The sequence below is a fragment of the Leptinotarsa decemlineata genome, unplaced genomic scaffold (assembly GCF_025532065.1).
Source record: "Leptinotarsa decemlineata unplaced genomic scaffold, Ldec_3_MD MMD2_tig00078422_RagTag_RagTag, whole genome shotgun sequence".
Lineage (NCBI taxonomy): Eukaryota > Metazoa > Arthropoda > Insecta > Coleoptera > Chrysomelidae > Leptinotarsa > Leptinotarsa decemlineata.
The window spans coordinates 8854513-8875646 of NW_027412747.1; the positions used below are offsets into that span (position 1 = coordinate 8854513).

The window sequence follows — 21134 nt, forward strand, 5'->3', positions numbered from 1 at the left end:
CAATACTTTTTTGACAGTTCCCCATTTCAAAATGGAAGACTGTCGAACTGTTAAAAATTTAATATCACAAAACTGCTTTATGTCGAAGCTAGACTTGAAAAATGCCTACTTTTTGATTGCTATAGCAAAAGAACATAGAAAATATCTTAAATTTGAATACGATTTCCATTTATATGAATTTTGTTGTCTCCCATTCGGTTTAAGCCCTGCTTCTTATGTATTCACCAAACTTTTGAAGCCAGTGGTCGCACATTTAAGATCTCAAGGATGTGTTTCTGTAGTTTATCTTGATGACCTACTTCTAATAGGAAAAACATACAATGAATGCTTAAAACATACACAACTTGCTGTTACGATTTTCACTTCATTAGGGTTCATCATTAATAACGAAAAAAGTATTCTCATACCAGTACAAGAAATACAATTTCTTGGGTTTATTTTCAGTAGTATTAGAATGACAATCAGGTTACCCGAAGAAAAAGTGGAAAGATGTTTAAATATGATAAAACTATGCTTAAGTAAACATTTTTCTTCCATTCGTTTTTTTGCCAAGTTAATTGGCACCCTCATTTCAATCTGTCCAGCAATAAAATATGGCTGGAGACATACCAAAGTATTAGAAAGAAACAAATTTCAAGCATTAAAAATAACAAATGGAAATTTCGACGAGGAAATGAACATATCAAGTTCAAGCAAGAAAGAATTGAAATGGTGGTTATCTATCCCCAGTAATTGTGGAAATGATCTAGGTCTGAAAAATTACGACATGACGATCTTCACGGATGCCTCTAGTACAGGGTGGGGTGCTGTCTGTGATGACAGAACCGCTCGAGGGGCTTGGACCGATATCGAGAGAAATTATCACATCAATTACTTAGAACTATTAGCCGCATACAATAGGCTCAAGTCGTTTACTAAAATTGGTACCGATTACCACGTGTTACTGAGAATAGATAACACAACGGCTTTGGCATATATAAACCGTATGGGTGGAATACTGTTTCCGCACCTGAACGAAATAACACAAAAAATTTGGAATTGGTGTGAGAACAGAAATATAATGATATTTGCTTCATACATCAACTCCAAAGAAAACAGGTTAGCAGATAGAGAATCAAGGGAAAAAATAGAAACAGAGTATAGTTTAGATCAAGGAATTACACAAAAAATTTTTGAACGATTCGGTACTCCCAACATTGACCTATTTGCTTGTTACCTGAATAAAAAATGTGAGAAATTTGTTTCCTGGCACCAAGATCCCGAATCAGAATATACAGATGCTTTCACTTTAAATTGGAAGAATTATCAATTTTATGCCTTTCCACCTTTCTCTATCCTAACTAGAACACTAAACAAGATTATTTCCGATGAAGCCGAAGGCATTTTGGTCTTTCCTATGTGGAAAACACAGCCTTGGTTCCCATTAATCGAGAAGCTCAAAATTTAAAATTTAATGGTAATCGAACCTGCCAAACATTCACTCCTCTCTCCTTCCAGGACACCCCACCCACTATGGAAAACACTTACCCTGGGTGTTGCCAAATTATCCGGCAAGCGTATTTATTAAAAGGAGTACCAGAAAAAGCGACAGGAACGATTCTTGCTTCTCTCAGTCCGGCTACTCAGAAACAGTATAACACCACTTATTCCAAATGGTGGAAATTTTGTAGAGGGGTTGATGTTTTTGATACTTGTGAAAATAAAATTATTCAATTCTTACAAACTGAATTCGATGCAGGAGCCTCATACGCCTCCCTTAACACTCATAAGTCAGCTCTCTGTACGCTACTCAATTTTGAAGCGAAAGTACTTTCTCGATTTCTCAGAGGAATTTTTAGGTCTCGACCCACATTTCCAAAGTACAACGAAACCTGGGATCCAAATCCAGTTTTGGCCTACTTAAGTACATTATCACCTTTAGAATCGTTAACTTTAAAAAACCTAACAATAAATTTAGTTGTACTGCTAGCTCTGGCTACAGCACAACGCGTACAAACATTATCAAAAATAAAACTTTCAAATATTTTCAGATTCGATGATCGAATAGAAATAAGAATAACCGATATTCTAAAAACATCAGCCCCGAACAAAGTTCAACCAATACTCATATTGCCATATTTTTTGAAAAGCCACATCTTTGCGTGGCTTCGGTAATGGATTATTATATGAAAACAACAAATAACCTTAGAAACAATTCGGATCAACTATTGATAACAATTAAAACACCCCACCATCCGGCAACAACCCAAACCATCAGTAGGTGGATTAAAAGTGGCCTCAATCAAAGTGGTGTTGATACATCAATGTTTACAGGCCACAGGACTCGACATGCTTCTACCTCTTATGCTTTCAAAAAAGGGGTGAACATAGAAACCATAAGAAAAGCCGCTGGATGGTCGAACAAATCAAATACATTTAGTAAATTTTATAATAAGCCTATTCAAAGTGGAAATTTTGCGAAATATATTTTTGAAGCAGAGCCTCAATGAGGTCAATTCACTTTACTATTCATTCTGTGTACTATATAGCATAGTTGATTGTCATTATTAATTATTAATTATTTCTTGTTCAAGTGTGTTGAATAAACTGTTGAACTACACTTGTGCCTTATATCACTAACTTAAACCTTAGATAGCTACATAATCACTTCAAACATCTACCTTTGTGATCTCGAGGACGTGGCTATCGAAGTATAATTAGAGATTAAACGACTTACCTAAGGAAGTTCAATTCTCAATTATACGAGATAGCCACGTCCGAAGAGATCACAACCCACCCTAAGGGTAACCAAAAAACTATAATGAATCAAAACAGGCCCGGATAGCAGACAATGGGTGGTACTGATACGTTTTTGCACGACTTTAAACATTACGCACAGGATCGGGCTGACGCGAACAACTACCTTTGTGATCTCCTTGGACGTGGCTATCTCGTATAATTGAGAATTGAACTTCCTTAGGTAAGTCGTTTAATCTCTAATAAACATATTTTACGATAAAATACTTGAAGATCAATCATAGGTATAAATATAAGTTCCAATAGAATATAAATTAGCATTTAAAGTTTAGGAAAATATATATATAAAATGATAATCAGGAGTAGTATAGTATAGCCATCCAAAGAGGAAATGCGGCTTCGTTTTTCGGTACTCTTCCTGATTCCAAAAAATTTGATGAAATTTATATGTTTCTTGGAAACCAACTTTATCAAGAAAAGAGAGGTAATAACAAACCACTTTATAGAATGAAAACAAAAGAAAATTCTGAAATGAGTTTCAAAGATATTTCGAATTGTTCAGTGATGAATTATTCTGTCAAAACCCTTGGGTTAATTAGTTTGAAAAATATTGGTAACACATGTTTCATGAACAGAGGAATCCAATGTTTATCAAATACGACATAGTTATTGGAATATTTGAAAAAGGATGAATTCATGGAAGATAACAATACTAGTATTTCTAGTATGGAGGATGCTTCAATCAAAGCGTTTGCAGAAGTCATCAAGGAGTTGTGGTCAGAAGATTGATTTGATAGAGTAGTCAAAACAGCATAAGAAAAAGCAAAGAATATTTGATCATTTTTTACATATGTATTACAGAAAAAATCTAAGCAAAGTTCTTATTCCCCCGCACATGCTCACGTAAACATTATAATACGCATTTGTCAATGTGTAGGTTGCCATATATGTAAAAAAATAAATGAATACAACTGACGTAATCACCATCTAGAGCCGTCGACCACTTTGTCAGCGAAAATAATCAATGAACTGATGACAATGTAAGATACGAATATTTTAATAACTTACCTATGGAACGTCAACACCGAAAAAAGCTTCATTTTTGTTTGCACTAGTATTAAAACACACTGAACCATTTTGATTTAGAAAACCGAACGTTACATGCCTTTTCAAAAGAAGTGAACTGTAAGAACACTGAATCACAACTAATACGCTTCAATTTATCTCACCATAAGTTTACCATACTTCAGTCGTCACTCGGCGATTTTAGTGCCTTATTCCCTTGGTTTCTATTTCCATGGTACCGACGAAATAATTTATAGTCACAAACACTGTATGTAGATAAGAAAAGAAATAATCAATTCATAAAGTTTTTCAAGTGTAGAACTCGTTCTACATCACAAGGATTATCATTACGCACAATGAAGCAATATTTCAAATAATTATCGTAGATCCTTAACATGGTTGAAACTTGGAGCTTTGACACTAAAAATGCAAAAGAAACGAATAATTGAAAATGATGATTTCCATTCGTCATGTATTATTAATAATTACTTATTGTTCTACTTCTCTATCGAGTCAATATGATGCTGTCGTTAGCCTAATTTCAAATTGGGGTTCCTTAAGGATAATAATAATAATAATATACTTTATTTCAAAAAATGCAGACTAATACAGCTGGAACCTACATTGTTTGTGTTATAATATATTATTACGATGTATGCGGATGACACATCAATCTTGATCAGGTACCTACTACAAGATGTTTCAATGCTGGAAAGCAAATGTTACCATGTATTTGAAAATCTAAACAAATGGATCTCAGCAATTAACCTCTATCTGAATATGATAGAGGCAGATTTCATTGTCGGCAACGTAGCTATGACGTAAACAGTTTATAGTATATAGTAATACAATATAGTAATAGTTATATCAATATACTTTATTATTAATACAAAACAGCTTATATTTTGGAATTTCGCAATATATGATTTTTCCCATTTTTATAGCATATGTTGAACCTATATATATATATATATATATATATATATATATATATATATATATATATATATATATATATATATATATATATATATATATATATATATTTAGAGGGTATTCCATATTCGATGGTCTATTAGACGTATCTAGAGAACATAAAAAGATGAGTGTTTCAAATTTTGGTAACCAATGTAGATGGTTGTGATCTATATGTTGAAAATATTTTCATCGCCGCATTGTTGCCAAATCTACATGTAACAGACATCAACTTGGAAATTTCAAATGGAACACCCTATATATTATATCATTTTTGAATTCTACATCAAAATCCAATTTACTTTTGTGAACCATGTTCTATACCTATCTCTCACCGTTTTTAAAATAATAATTGTTTTTTAATTTGTTTTTGGCAAAAACATGTTATTTTTAATATTTAATACCTCATGAATTAACTGCTACATTGAACTCAAATTCTGGCAACATTGAGATAAGATATGGTGGTCATTATTTCAGAACGAAACTCAAATCTTATTTTATACAGAGTATCTTAAAAATACGTCTCAATTTGTATCTTTGAAAAACGACCATTACTATTTTTTTTCAAATAGAACACCCTGTATATTATTCAATTTTCGAATTCAGGCAACCAATGTGAACAACTTTGATCGACTATGTCCTATACCTATCACTGACTGTTTATGAGATACGAACTATTTCTAAAAAAAATTATCCTATGCAAGCATAAAATTTCCGATAAAATTAAAAATCAAGTGCATAATACACAAGAAATACTTTTGAATATTATTAAATCAGTCAGAAAAATTCAATACATATGGTGAATCTTTTTCTATTTCCAATATACTACTCGAATATCAAAAGAGTTTTAATTTAAACATTAATTTTCAATTTGGCAACTGAATTTCGGCAAGGATCATGATCGAGGTGTATCATGATCGAAGTCTGATTTAAAAAACAAAATAATGGATTTGACAATAACCTGTTTTAATAGTTCGACTGTCATATTGAATAGTGAAGATGGATAATAATAATTATTCAAACTCTTAAAATCCTAAACTCGTTTTATATTAATTTATTTCACGTGAGGGAATAGTCAAGCTTCGAAATCTGTTTTTTCGTTAACCAGCTGTCGCACCCCTACGAACGACAACCCTTAAAAGTCGAAACTTGTGCGAGCTGAGGATTAACGAGGTCTTACCTTTTAACGTGTGATTCCTAACACTTCTGGGCTTCAGAAAATCCCCAATTCATTAGACAAAGGGGATTTCAACAAAAAGTCTGTTTTAATGTTTTTTATGTATGCTCACGGATGATAAAGTTTCTATTTGCATTTATGAAGAGAAGTTGAATTCCGAAAGATATTTAGATATTCTGAGATCGACTATGAGTGATTTTCTAGACAATTTGCCCCTGAACTTGTATCGGAATTGTTAGTTTCACCGGATCTGACTCCCCTAGATTTTTACCTCTGGGGAAAAATCTAAGGAAAGATATATAGAACACTTATCAATACGAAACAGGAACTAAAAGATTGGGTTAGATGTGCCTTCGAGGAAATTGACCCGTCGGAAATCCGCAGAGCCACGACTGATCACATAATACAATCATCAATCCATCAATGTTTATAAGCGAATAGTCAGCATTTCTAGCACCTGAGCTAGTGAATTTTTTTCATGTCAGTATCAAATGTCAAATAATTGCGAAGCTAGTTTCACAATATTATCTCTTATTTCATAGTGTAGATTTATTTTGTTATCAATTTAATTTTGGAAAGTGTTCGTTCTTCGGTCAAAATAGTAATGTTTGTCATTCACCCACTATGAAATTTCATTCATGTATTCCATTAAATCTTTCTAAACTGATATAAAGTTATTATTCATTATTCAATGTGTTCAATAAATACATTTTTCCCCGACTTTTGTAATTGAAATGTTATATTTGTATAGAAGCAAAAAAATTATAGAACAATTCATATCTTATAAACGGTCAGAGATAGGTATAGGACATAGTTGATCAAAGTTGTTCACATTGGTTGCCTGAATTCGAAAATTGAATAATATTCAGGGTGTTCCATTTGAAACAAAATAGTTATGGTCGTTTTTCAAAGATGCAAATTGAGAAGTAATTTTCAGACACTGTATAAAATAAGATTTGAGTTTCGTTCTGAAATAATGACCACCATACCTTATCTCAATGTTGCCAGAATTTTTTGAGTTAAATGTATCAGGTAATTCATGCGATATTAAATATTGAAAATACCATGTTTTCACTAAAAAAAATACAAAATGATTATTACTTTGAAAACGATGAGAGACAGATACAGAACATGGTTCACAAAAGTAACTTGGATTTCAATGCTGAATTCAAAAATGATATAATATATAGGGTGTTCCATTTGAAATTTCCAAGTTGATGTCTGTTACATGTAGATGTGGCAACAATGCGGCGATGAAAATATTTTCAAACGATAGATCACAGCCATCTACATCGGTAACCAAATTATGAAAATCTCATCTTTTTTTGTTCTCTAGATATGTTTAATAGACCATCGAATATGGAATATCCTGTATATACAGGGTGTCCCTGGACTTCCTCTTTTCCTCTCGGGAATGTATAGATGGGGTCAAAATATCAGCAGTACTTCATATAACTTTTTTTCCTAAAAGTCTTCGTAACCAAGTTACGGGCCCTCGAAGTTACAAAATGAAAAATGTTTTTCTTTGATAACTTTTCAAGTGAATATTCAAAATCATCCAAATTTTGGTTATTGACTAAACAAATGAATTCCGTCGATGAGCTTTCATGCAGGTGTCAGTTGTTTTGCTACAAAGTCAGGAACGGACTACCCCCGATGGTCCACACCCCAAAACTTTGAAATGACAGATATTTTTCAATATTTTTCAACAAAATAAGGTTACTTGGACAATTTTATGAATAAAAGTACTCGTGTGGAAAGTCGATCGGAGCAACGAGTCTTGATAAAAATGTAGTTCTACTCGACGACATCAAACCCGCTCGTCCACCATTATTTGAAATGAATAATTATCAAAGCAGAAATAATAATGATAACGTTAATTCAACAACATTTATAACAGGAATAATACAAAGTATGCTAAAATGAAGTCGTAAACAAAAAGTACAGTACCTATATGGAAGTTTAAGTCACAATTGTCATAGCAGATATTTTTTCAAAAGAAATATCAAGTTCTGTAGATTCGTGGTGTTTTTAAACTAACAAGCTACTCTACTATGAAATATCGAATTCATTCCATATTTTGTATGTACATAATACGTGTGGAATAATCACGTTTCGTGTTGATCAGTTATCTGAACTCATGAAACTCAACATTCGAATGTTTCAAATTCTTCTTCACAGCTAAACTGTGAAGAAGAATTTAAATTATAATTTTATGGGAGAAATTCTTTATCACGAATCTAAATTTAGCTGAAAAAACGCACATCGGAAAAAATATTTACTATACTAATAAAAAGCAAACGAATGAACTACAAAAACGGCTGCACATGATCAGGTGAAAAATATCCAGGGAATAATATTTCTTTCACAGATGTTAACAAAAAAACCTTTTAGAAAGTTTTGATAAAAAATGAGAAACCGGAATGCGATTTTGTTTTGTTGAGTGGTGCGTTGTCATATGACTATCATTGTATTGTCAATATTCTATAAGATATTTTGAATTTTTTTGATATGGCCGAACAGTTTACATTCAATGAATATGCAGATATGCATGTATTTTATGTACGAGCATTTTGTAATGCTGCAGAAGCTCGTCGTCTGTATTCCGAGCATTTTTCCAATCGAACGGTACCGTCAAGAGAAACATTCGAGCGTGTCGATCGCAGCTTGAGGGAGACAGGTATGTAATAATTGATAATTAATTTGAGCACGTTGTTTTATTTCGATATTATTGTAGGTACAGTTTTGCCAAAACGAGGTGGTGAGGGCGCTCCTAGGACTGTACGTACCGTTGTATTGGAGGAAAATATTTTGGAAGCCGTCGCTGATGATCCTTCAATGAGCATCAGAAATCTATCAGAACAGTTCCATACATCCAAGTCCACTATTCATAGAATAATTAGGGAACAACTGCTCCACCCATTTCACATCCAGAAGGTACATGCCATGACACCTCAAGATTTTCCAGCACGACTGGAATATGCCAATTGGTTCATGGATAGGCAAAGAGAGGATATGACTTTTATTAATCGAGTTTTATTCACTGATGAAGCAGGTTTCAGTAGAGATGGAGTTATCAACTCTCATAATCTCCATATATGGGCCGAAGAAAATCCCCATGGGATATTGCAAACCAAACACCAACGGAAATTCAACGTGAATGTTTGGGCTGGTATCATAGGAAACCATCTTATAGGACCATTCGTTCTACAGGACCGATTGAAGGGAGAACGTTATTTGGAGTTCATTCAGAACGATTTGAATGGACTTTTGGAACATGTTCCATTGCAAACCCGAAGAGATATGTGGTTTATGCATGATGGCGCTCCTCCTCATTTTAGTTTGATTGTGCGTGACCATTTGAACCATATTTTCCACAATAGATGGATTAGTAGAGGTGGGCCATATTCATGGCCATCGCGGTCTCCGGATTTAAATCCATTGGATTTCTTTCTGTGGGGGCATCTAAAAAGCCTTGTTTACGCTACACCCATTCACACAAGAGATGCATTGTTGAATAGAATAACATTACATTGTGAAGCCATACGAGACGACCCTGGAATGCTATTTCAAGTACAGAGAGGGTGTCTTCGCAGACTAAGAAAATGTATAGAGAGAGAAGGTGGTCATATCGAGCAGTTTCTGTAGCGGATTTTTCATTTCTGTTTGCTCTTGAGGCTCTTGAGTTTCGTTAGTTAAACGTGTTTGTATTATAAAAATTCGTTATGAACATTTTACCTATCATTTCCATTTTCTTTAAAAACTAATATTTTCGAATAATGGTAGACATCTCAGGATAAATGTTGTTGAATTAACGTTATCATTATTATTTCTGCTTTGATAATTATTCATTTCAAATAATGGTGGACGAGCGGGTTTGATGTCGTCGAGTAGAACTACATTTTTATCAAGACTCGTTGCTCCGATCGACTTTCCACACGAGTACTTTTATTCATAAAATTGTCCAAGTAACATTAATTTGTTGAAAAATATTGAAAAATATCTGTCATTTCAAAGTTTTGGGGTGTGGACCATCGGGGGTAGTCCGTTCCTTTTCAAAGTTTTGGGGTGTGGACCATCGGGGTAGTCCGTTCCTGACTTTGTAGCAAAACAACTGACTCCTGCATGAAAGCTCATATATATATATATATAAAATAAATAGATAAGTACTTTTTGATCATTCCCATATTGATTTCAATTTAAGAGCTACCGGTAGACAGCTGTTTCAGCCTATTGGGCATCGTCAGTACCGGGCAGGCGGTCCTCGATTGAAGACTAAATGAGAAAAACCAAGAAAGTACTTGATAAAAGTAGCTGCGTAAACGCAAGCGAAACATAAGTGGAACCACCTACAAGGTATTATAAACAAACTTTTCAAAATACTAAAGAAATGTTTAGTGTTAAGGTTTATGAGTTCCCTCAATGGAAGAAAGCTGTTCAAAATAAAAATAAACGTTTTTATCGGAAATACACTTTTAGTTAAAATTTTCACACACGAACGCACGCACGCGCACACTTCAATTGGTGGGTCGGAATCCATGCTGACAGTGAGGATGACAAGAGGAAACGTAATCTTCTTCTTGAAGATGATTACTTGATGACTGAAACACGTATCGAGGTCTTAAAAATATCGGTTTGGTGTTGGGATTGAACTCCAGTAAAATTAAAATTGTCTCTGGTCTGGATTCCTGGTCACACTGGCCTGGAAGGCAATGAGGCTGCTGACTTTCTTGTAAAAAAGGTTGCTGCAAGTAGCTTCATCGAACCAGAACCTGCTATTGGCATTGCTTTAGGTTTTGCTAAGGAAACATTGAACACCTGGATGGGGAGAAAATTTAAAGGCTTTTGGCAAAATCTTCTAGGATTGGCTCACTCCAAGGCGTTCAAAGCTTAAAACCAAACAGTTGTTGGACTACAGTAGGGGTCAACTAAGATGTCCAACAGGCCTCCTTACAGGTCGCTATCTTCTGAATCATCATATGCAGAGACTCGGACTGTCGGAAAACAATGTGTGTCGCCTCTGTTCGGAAAATGAAACAGCATAGCATATACTTTGTGCCTGCCCGCTGCGGACCGAATTAGGTTTTTAGAGTTTGGTAGGACCACACTTCTGACCTGAAAGATCACTCACCATATAGACTTATCGGCTTCGTCAAGAAGCTGGGTTTATTTGATCGAGTTTGAATAGATGTGAGCCACAATAAACCCTTGCGGGTTGCGGTGGAGGGTCGAATAGTCCCACTCACTTTTGACCTAACCCAATCTAACTTAACCTTGATGATTATATCCAAAAGCGAAGCTAGTTTTATCTTTATGTATGTAGCATATATTATGTGTATAGTTTTAAAAATGTATTGATTCAAATAATACCTTTGATGATTGTATTTCAAAGTTTTAAATTTCAATAAAAGGTAAAACTGGAACCTCTGGCGTAGAATAAATCCAAAACAAGCCCTTTTTTCAGTCCCAAGAAATTACTCATTTTGAAGCGCGTTTTGGATTGTATATTTAACTTTGAGTCAAATGTGAAAGTTACAATCGGTACATTGAACAGTAACCAACAGTAGAGCTGTTACAATTGGTCCTTCGACTGTTAAATATGTCGGAAAGAAAAAATCCTCCAAGAGGTTTAGATGCAATTAAGGTGTACAAGAAGAAAAGTCTTAGACTACAATGAAAGTTATTGATTAAAATAAATACGCCAAAGAAACATCTGTCGTTCAATACTAGAACTAGTGCTTCTGATGAATATTACTGGAGTATCTAATAATTATTCAAACTCTTAAAATTCTAAACTCGTTTTATATTAATTTATTTCACGTGAGGGAATAGTCAAGCTTCGAAATCTGTTTTTCCGTTAACCAGCTGTCGCACCCCTACGAACGACAACCCTTAGAAGTCGAAACTTGTACGAGCTAAGGATTAACGAGGTCTTACCATTTAACCTGTGATTCCTAACAGTTCTGGGCTTCAGAAAATCCCCATTTCATTAGACAAAGGGGATTTCAACAAAAAGTCTGTTTTAATGTTTTTTTTGTATGCTCACGGATGATAAAGTTTCTATTTGCATTTATGAAGAGAAATTGAATTCCGAAAGATATTTAGATATTCTGAGATCGACTATGAGTGATTTTCTAGACAATTTGCCCCTGAACTTGTATCGGAATTGTTAGTTTCACCGGATCTGACTCCCCTAGATTTTTACCTCTGGGGAAAAATCTAAGGAAAGATGTATAGAACACTTATCAATACGAAACAGGAACTAAAAGATTGGGTTAGATGTGCCTTCGAGGAAATCGACCCGTCGGAAATCCGCCCTTTTTTATTAAAATAAATACGCCAAAGAAACATCTGTCTTTCAACACTAGAACTAGTGCTTCTGATGAATATTAGTGGAGTCTTATCCCAACACTAAACCGTTATTTTAACACCTCGACACGTGTTTCGATCAACAAGTGATCATCTTCAAGAGGAAGATTAAACTTGAAGATGATTACTTGGTGATTGAAACACGTGTAGAGGTTTTGAAAATAATGGTTTGGTGTTGGGATAGAATTCCCAACAAGTGAATAGAATAAGCTCGATTAGAAATAAGTCAATTAAGTTAAATAAAAGGAAAATTGAAATTCGGATACTTTGGCTACTGATGCCCGGTACTGACGATGCTCAATAGACTGAAACAGCTGTCTACCGGTGGCTCTTAAATTGATATCAATATGGGAATTATCGAAAAGTACTTATCTATTTGTTTTTTGATTTTCATGGAATTGTTTTCCAGCAGCTTGACTGCATTAACCTTTCAATATATATATATATATATATATATATATATATATATATATATATATATATATATATATATATATATATATATATATATATATATATATATATATATATATATATATATATATATATATATATATATATATATGATGGTTTTCATTTCTGTGAACACCATTTTGGTTTGTTTTGGTTTCGTTTTCATCTTGGTAATTGTTTTGAAAATCAATCAAACCTTAATCATAAATATATATTTAATAAAAATCAGTAGCTAATACCATTTACATCGCTAAAATCGGATCGAACCTTTCTTCTTTCATTATTTCCAAAGAGAATAGTGTTTTTTCTCATAATTTACAATTACGTTAAATTTGACAATACCGTGGTGAAAAAAGGTTATCGATTGAGAAAATATGTAATTTCTGTAAAAATGTCAAGTTCCCTCAATTTAAATTTTGTCATGGACGTCACTTTACGCATTCTTTTCACGTTCGAGATTATTCAACAGTAAACTTATACTTTCAATATGCGTCATTGTCACACTGGGATATCCCCATGTCTCCAACCATTCGACATACTTCTTTCCGTAATATAAGGCCTCATCGAAGTTGATGTCTTTGTCCGTGAGCTCTTTTTCGACTGTGATACGGTTGAGATGTACTTTTTTCTCGTCCTCCATAGTCAATGAATTCCCAACCTTATTTTCCTGGCTAAAAGAAAGTTCCTCCGAGTCCTGCTTATAAGTAGGATGAGCACCACTATTTCTACCTTGTGAAGCAACTAAGCTGATATACTGCCTCATCATTTCATTAAAATCTAGATCGTATCTTCCAGCCAGTCTGGGGTGCATGCTTTGGCCTTACTCCTTCATTTTACTACTTTTACACCACCCTCTTACGGTGGACTCAGGGACATTCAATTCTCTAGCCACGGAGGCTTTCGTCTCACCTTCTTCTATTCTCGCAAGAGCTCTCAACTTCATGTCTCTTGAATATCTGCGCGACATTTTAATAGCTTCTTTCCGTTTTTATCAAAGTGGCAAACTATACGACGACTATCGCAGACAAAGTAACCATCAAGAAGACTGATCTAGAAAGTGGTCACGTAAGTAAGCTCGTTGGGTTGTCTCCCATTACAGTAGAAAGGTGGTGAGTACTGATAGAAATTCACCATTCATCAATCTTATCGGAAATGGAATAATATAACATTCTGCATAGTTCAAAAATATATTGAAGCGAAGACACCTGCACATGGAATACAATTCGTACAAAAATTGATAAACTGAAGCACCAAAAAAAACTTACCTCCTCTCAAAACTAATTTGTTAGTAGCACGAGTACTATTCTGCAAAAAAGTGGTACTTCAGAATGTTGAATGAAGGTACGTTGGGAGATTCATATGTATTAGTCATCACTCTCAATTTGAAATCTGACCATACCCAATCTATCTAATACGTTTGGAACAACGTGTTCCAAACGTATTAGATAGAAGTTGGAGTACAGTGCCGAGGAAGGGAAAATTAACGATTTACCGCCTACACTTCAAGAAAAGCTCCTGAACCGTACACTCAAGGATAATCGTTCACGTATCAAGTTCACTGGGAAACAATAATTTTTCGGTTTCATCACAAGTTGTATCAATTTATTTTCACTTTTATATATTATATATATATATATATATATATATATATATATATATATATATATATATATATATATAGATATATATATATATATATATATATATATATATATATATATATATATATATATATATATATATATATATATATGATGAAGATGTTGTTAACTGATTTGAAAAATCTAAAAATTTTTAATTTTTATTATTATTACTATTTTTGATGAAAATTTCAATCGGCTAGACTCTTATGTTGAGTTTGGATCATATACCTCAGTGTATAGAGATTTTTCTCAACCTCTCAGGTGGATTCAGGCACAAACACAACAATCACTTACCAAACTTTGATTTTTCTAGTAGATTTCACCTTTGCAGAAGTTTGGAAAAAGACACAATTGATCTTAGAAAATATATAACAGTTTTAATTATAAGAGTAAAAATATGTGGAATTCAAAAAATATATAAATTTATCAATTGCCAAAAGAGAAAATAACTTAAATCTAATAATGTCCTAAATCTACAACGAACAACGAACTATTCAAAGTGAATACACCGAATAATTGCAGATTACTGTAATTTGGCAGACTTAAATATTTCGTTCAAACTTCTATTTTTATGGTCGTGTTGAGTTCTTGGGTATTTTCATCAATATAAGCATATATTATTTAGAAATGGTTTAGGTGAATACCTTACTTTCCTCCTACGCTTGTGTGTGTGTTGTGATATTTCTGCGAAGCTGGAACTCATGGATATCTTACTAGACTTGGCTGGACAGGTAGGTTTTTTCACTGAATTCATTATTACAAATCAGTTTTGACTACTATTCTGTTTACTTCTTAATTTATATACTAAATATTTCAAATTTGAAGGAGAGAAAAATTTAGCGTGGCGTCTCTTTCGTTGCCTCAAAAAGAATATCGTTGTTGATAAAAAAATTGAAAATCTATTTCGTTCCCCTAGTTACCATCTATCAATTTTCACATATACAGATTTTCAACTTCTTTATCAGGAAAATTATCTATTCTACTAATTTAACATTGGCTCTTGAGTTTAGATACATTTTCATTTTATAGTTTCGTACAAAAATAGTTAACTTCACTTTTATATAAATATAAATATTTTCCAAAAGCATCACTTGATGTCAGTTTCTAAGGAAGTGATTCACAACAATAAATTTTGAATTTTACATCATTCCTAAATAATAACAATTAGTTTATTATGCCTTTTTCGTTTTTTCATCACAGATGTTCGATGCATTTTGATCTGAATTCCTTCGTGATGTTTTTTAAAATTCCCATACACTGTTGTATTTCGAGTCTTTTCATTACAATATATATATATATATATATATATATATATATATATATATATATATATATATATATACATATATATTATGTACTTACTCAACATGGTTAGATCAGCATCAAATTGAACGAAAAATAATTTGAAAGGTAATTTTGACATGAATCAATAAATGGCAATTATTTGTTTATTATGACATAAAAATAATAATTTGTTTTACAGATACAATATATATATATATATATATATATATATATATATATATATATATATATATATATATATATTATATTGGAAGGTCAAATTTAGTTGACTGGTCATTATATAACAATAGATTATTTTTGAGTTGGGTATATCAGTCAATATCTGCGGGCTATGGAAACACTATTTTTTGTTATTCAAACTTTCGGAAATATACTTTTTTCCCTTTATCAAGAATATCTACAAAATAAAGATCATGCGAATATTATATAGTAATATATATGTTACAAAAGACTCACCAAAGTTAGTATAAAATATAAAAAAGGTTTCGGACCACTGCCTGGTATTTATTGAAATTCAGATTGATTGTCCCAAACAAAACTTCAAAATTCATACCTTTAGGAATTTCAAGAATTTTAATTATAATCAGTTTTGTACAGATTTAGTAAGTGCATCTTTCCAAGACATTTATACAATAGATGATATTGATAACAAAGTTGAATTTTTCACGGGACTAATTCTTACTATTATTAATAAACATGCACCTGTCAAGACAGGTGCATGTTGCATGGCTGACATATCCCATCGAAATAATGATGAAATAAAGAGACAAAGCTCTTGCAAATTTTCAAAATCAGAAGCTGACTGGGAACACTACAAAAATTTGCGAAACTTCCACGCTATCATCTGTTTGTCGCGAGAAGAAGGCTTATTATGACTATTTATTTCAATCTGAAGACTCTAAAAAATTATGGAAAAACCTAAAGAATATTAATAATACAAAAAGTAATACTGATTTACCAATTCCCTTGCAAAATCCTGAAGAAATCAATAATTATTTTGCTTCAGTATTTATGATGATATTGATAACAACCTCCTAGAATACTACAATGTTAATAAATATCCAAAATAAAAAATCAAGAAAGTGTGTTCAAATTAAAATTCATCTCAGTTAATCAAATGAAAGAAGTCTTAGCTACTATCAAATCGAATGCCACTGGTTTTGATGGTTTATCCATCAATATGATTAACTATTGTAGTCCGTTAATAGATAATTTTCTCACTCATATTTTGAATTGTTGCTTAGAAAATACTTATTTTTCTAATCTATGGAAAATTGCCATTGTCAGACCTTTGAGTAAAGTTTCGAACCCAGTGAACTACACTGACCTCCGTCCTATAAGTATTCTCTCTACGCTTTCAAAAATATTAGAAAAACTCATTCATCATCAAGTAAGTTCATATCTATATGAAAATTATATTATTCCTGATTGTCAAGCCGGGTTCAGAAGTGGGTATAGTACATCTGCAGCCCTCGTTCAGGTTACAGATGACATAAATCGAAACTCTGATAATAAAGAGTTGACAGCTCTAGTAGCCTTAGATTTTTCGAAGGCATTTGATACTATAAATCATTCTCTATTATGTTTCAAATTGAAATATAATGGATTCTCGGATGAATTAGTCTTGCTACTATTTTCATATCTAACGAATCGCTGTCAAACGGTATATTATAATAATGAAATGTCGTCAACTCGAAATGTTACTTCTGGTGTGCTTCAAGGGTCAATCTTAGGACCTTTACTCTTTATAATCTACACCAGTGACATCTTGAATTCTATGAAGCACTTAAAAGTTCAGGCCTATGCAGGTGATACGCAATTGTATACCAACTTAAACATCAACAACTATGGAACTATTCAAAACCTCATCAATTCCGACCTACAAACCATTTCTAATTCAGCTGCGCAACATAATCTAAAATTGAATAGGAATAAATGATATTTGATGCTTTTCGGTAATAAAAAGAATAGGGCTATAGTCCCACAACATCTCACAATTAGAATTGAAAACACCATACTTCCCGTTGTGAATTCCATTAAAAACCTAGGTATTATTTTTGATTCTGACCTAAAATTTGATTTGCATTTGAATGATTTGCTTAGAAAATCGTTTGGGACTCTCAAACTGATTTATTCAAATAGATATTTTTTCAGTCGACCAATCAGAAAACTTCTCACTGAGTCGTTGGTCTTATCACGGTTCAACTATGGTGACATTGTGTACAGCAAACTTTTAAGTAAATTTGATTCAAATCGGAAACAGAAAGTACCGAATTATGAAAATAATTTATTTTAGGTAGATTACATATGAGTACCTATTTTTAAGGTAGCATAATTCAATCCGAGTGAAACGGTTCATTACCTAATTTAATTTAATTCCAAGAAATAAGTACATACCTCTCATGATATAATATATAGATTAATATATATATATTGATATATATATAATATATAGATTAAATGCAGTACTACCAGTATTAATTATTTCCGCAATGATAATATTTTACGATTCGAATGTCCAATCTTAGAGTTTCATATTCCAATATTTTATTTCTCAACCGAAATCGTGTGATAATTTTGTGAAACACACCGTTTGTTATAACAATAATCATACTAAGAAATATTAAAAAATTATAACCGTGTCTTTTATAATTTTTGATTGCAAATATTATTTCAATAACTGAAGTTTCTAGAAACATATTTTACAATAAAAAACCCAAAGAGCAGTCATAGGTATCAGTAGATATAAGATCCAGTGAAATGAACACTACCATTTTTAGTTAGACCAACGTACAAGTATGTGTTATAACTTTATTTCGTTTTGCATAATAAAATCAAATATTATCCGCTTAATACATTAACTGAATTTAATTGGTAAATGATAGGAATGAAAATGTAATTGAAAACTTCAAGAAAAAGTAAACAGTTTCTGTCAAAGATATGACGAGATCGAACATTTACTATCAACATTTAAAAACTCATGTGAAGAAAAAAAACAGCCTTCCTGTTATTGGGAATATAAATGTGGAATTACGATTTTGAACGTAACCTTCTATGGTAATACATGATTTTTTGAGTCTCTGGACTATCAAATTCTCTTTGTAACCAGCGACTTATTTTCCAGACCCTCTATTTAAATAGCCGTTCGAATAGTTGGTCATCTACGGAAAGTATTCGTATGGGATGCCCGTAAAATACCATCAGGTATTTGATTTGTCCAATTCACAAAATTCAGCCATAATAAAATTTTCCAAAAATGAGAAATAAAACTTTCCATGTTTTTTTACCATTTGTATATACAAGTTATATTTCTCATTTTTCATGATGATCTCCTACTACGTAGTGACAGCTACATTCCTCAATTTGTTGACTCAGATGGGGGACCTAGAATCAGCTTATGGAACACTCACGCTCCCTAGAAGAAAGTGGCTTCAGTCGGCGGTCGGTTCTGATTTACCTGTTGGCATATAATCAGATGTTTATCTAAATTAACAATTATTTTGTCTGCGATTTTCATCGTATAGTTTGTCATTTGCTCACGCAGTGAAAAGTGCCAGAAAAATGTATAAAAGAATTTCATTGGAAACCAAGTCAGCAGCCGTTGCGAGGGTGCAAAAAGGAGAGACGAAAGCCTCTGTGGCTAGAGACTTAAAGGTTCCAGAGTCCACCCTGAGAGGGTGGTGCAAAAGTGAAAAAATAAAGGCAGAAGCTCGAAACCTCCTGGATAGATCGATGGAAGAACGTGAAGAAGATTGCAATTCAGTGACCAGCCTAGCTGCTTCGCACGGTGACATCAGGGGTGTGCGAGAGGTGGATTATTCGACATTTTACTGGACTCGATATCTAGAATCTACCATCAATAATTATAACTTGTACCAGGATTTGATCATCTCGCAGTATTTAAAACTATATTTGGAGAATAATTCGGCGCAGAATATTGTTTCTCCACCCCAGATGTCTGTTGAAATTTCTACGGCTAACGAACATAGAGGGTTGGATCCTACGGTCAAAGAAGAGTCTGTGGATGGAGATAACAAGCTTAAAGAAGCCTTAGAGCACGGGAAGAAGTTTATTCAGTGGTTGGAGACATGCGGGCATCCTTGTGTATCAGAGACAGACGTTGGACAAATCAGAGAGCTAATGAATGATCTCCAAGGAAAATGATGAGAGAATAACTGACATTCGAGGCGGAATCAATATGGTTCAATGTGATGTAAACTATTTGAGAAGTGTAGAAACTTGATGTGAACCAGTCAGTTTTCAATTCTAGAAATGATTATTTGGAAATACGTTTTGTAGTTTTAATAAAATATTGTTAATAAATATTCATTTTCATCATATTACTGTATTTTTGTTAAATCATTGTTGAAGTGATATGTGAGGGTAAATGTGAAAGTAAGCATTCTCGTCATCAAATAGGCTGAACTTTTGGTTTGTTTGGTCATTTTTAAATATCTTCTGTTACTGATATATCAAAAAAGTTGTATTATATTCCAAATGTTTTGTTATTATCGTTTTCGCAATGTCATTTTACGTTTTTTTAGTGAGATGAAAGTGAATATGAATATGAACACAAGTGAGTTCACTCTCCGCCATATTTGAGTCAAGGTTCTTCACCTCGAATTTTATGCTCAGCCGACCTACAGCCCAACCAGCTGAATCTGATGCATTTACCGAGCAAGCCAAGTTGAGGCATGCAATATTATTACAGAGTGAATCGTTGTTAGTGGTGGTTTTATATATGTGGAAAATTCATGTTCAGATTCAAAATGAACAAATGTCGAACTGTAGTTTGCAGGGTGATGTCGGCATTAATATTTTTCGATTTCCAATTGAGTATTTATTATGTAATATCGAAACATATAACGAAAATCATAACATAAGTTGTTATAGACCATTTATAGGGGGTTATTTTCTAAGGTGGCTCACCCCTATAACTTTTTTATTATCATAGATAGAAAAACAAAATTTGGGGTTTGTGTATTATGGTTCAATGTACATTTTTTGACATATTCACTTGCTCTGCCGTACTTCCGGTTTGACCGAAAATGACCCCACTTTCGTTTTTTAAATGTGACATCCTATATATTTTTCCTTATTTCAATAGAGAATATGTTATTTTCAAACCAAATTTTCGGGTTCAGTTTGTACCAGAAAAGATCTTAATATATTGGAAACATAAGGTTGTATGATAGATAGATAGATTTATTAAAGCTTTCAATTCAAACAATTGATAAAACTCAAGTCATAAAAATGATTACATTAACATTACAAATGTCACTTATTATTAATATAAATAAAAGCACATGGTATAGGTAAATACAATAAGTATATAAAAATGACAGGAACAAATAAGTACATATCACAGATAAAGATTAATGAGTAGAATGTAATACAGATACAGACAGAAA

At 32.8% G+C, this 21134-nt stretch overlaps 2 protein-coding genes across 2 annotated transcripts in view; both read left to right on the forward strand.

Annotated features, from left to right (window-relative positions):
- The window catches only part of lobo (coiled-coil domain-containing protein lost boys), a 511805-nt gene that overhangs the window by 143861 nt on the left and 346810 nt on the right, over positions 1-21134 (forward strand). The gene's annotated exons all lie outside the window — the stretch shown is intronic.
- Positions 18575-19887, forward strand: LOC141487360 (uncharacterized). The gene has a single exon (XM_074186314.1). It carries the CDS (start codon positions 19285-19287, stop codon positions 19885-19887), a length of 603 nt encoding a protein of 200 aa, XP_074042415.1. The 5' UTR covers positions 18575-19284.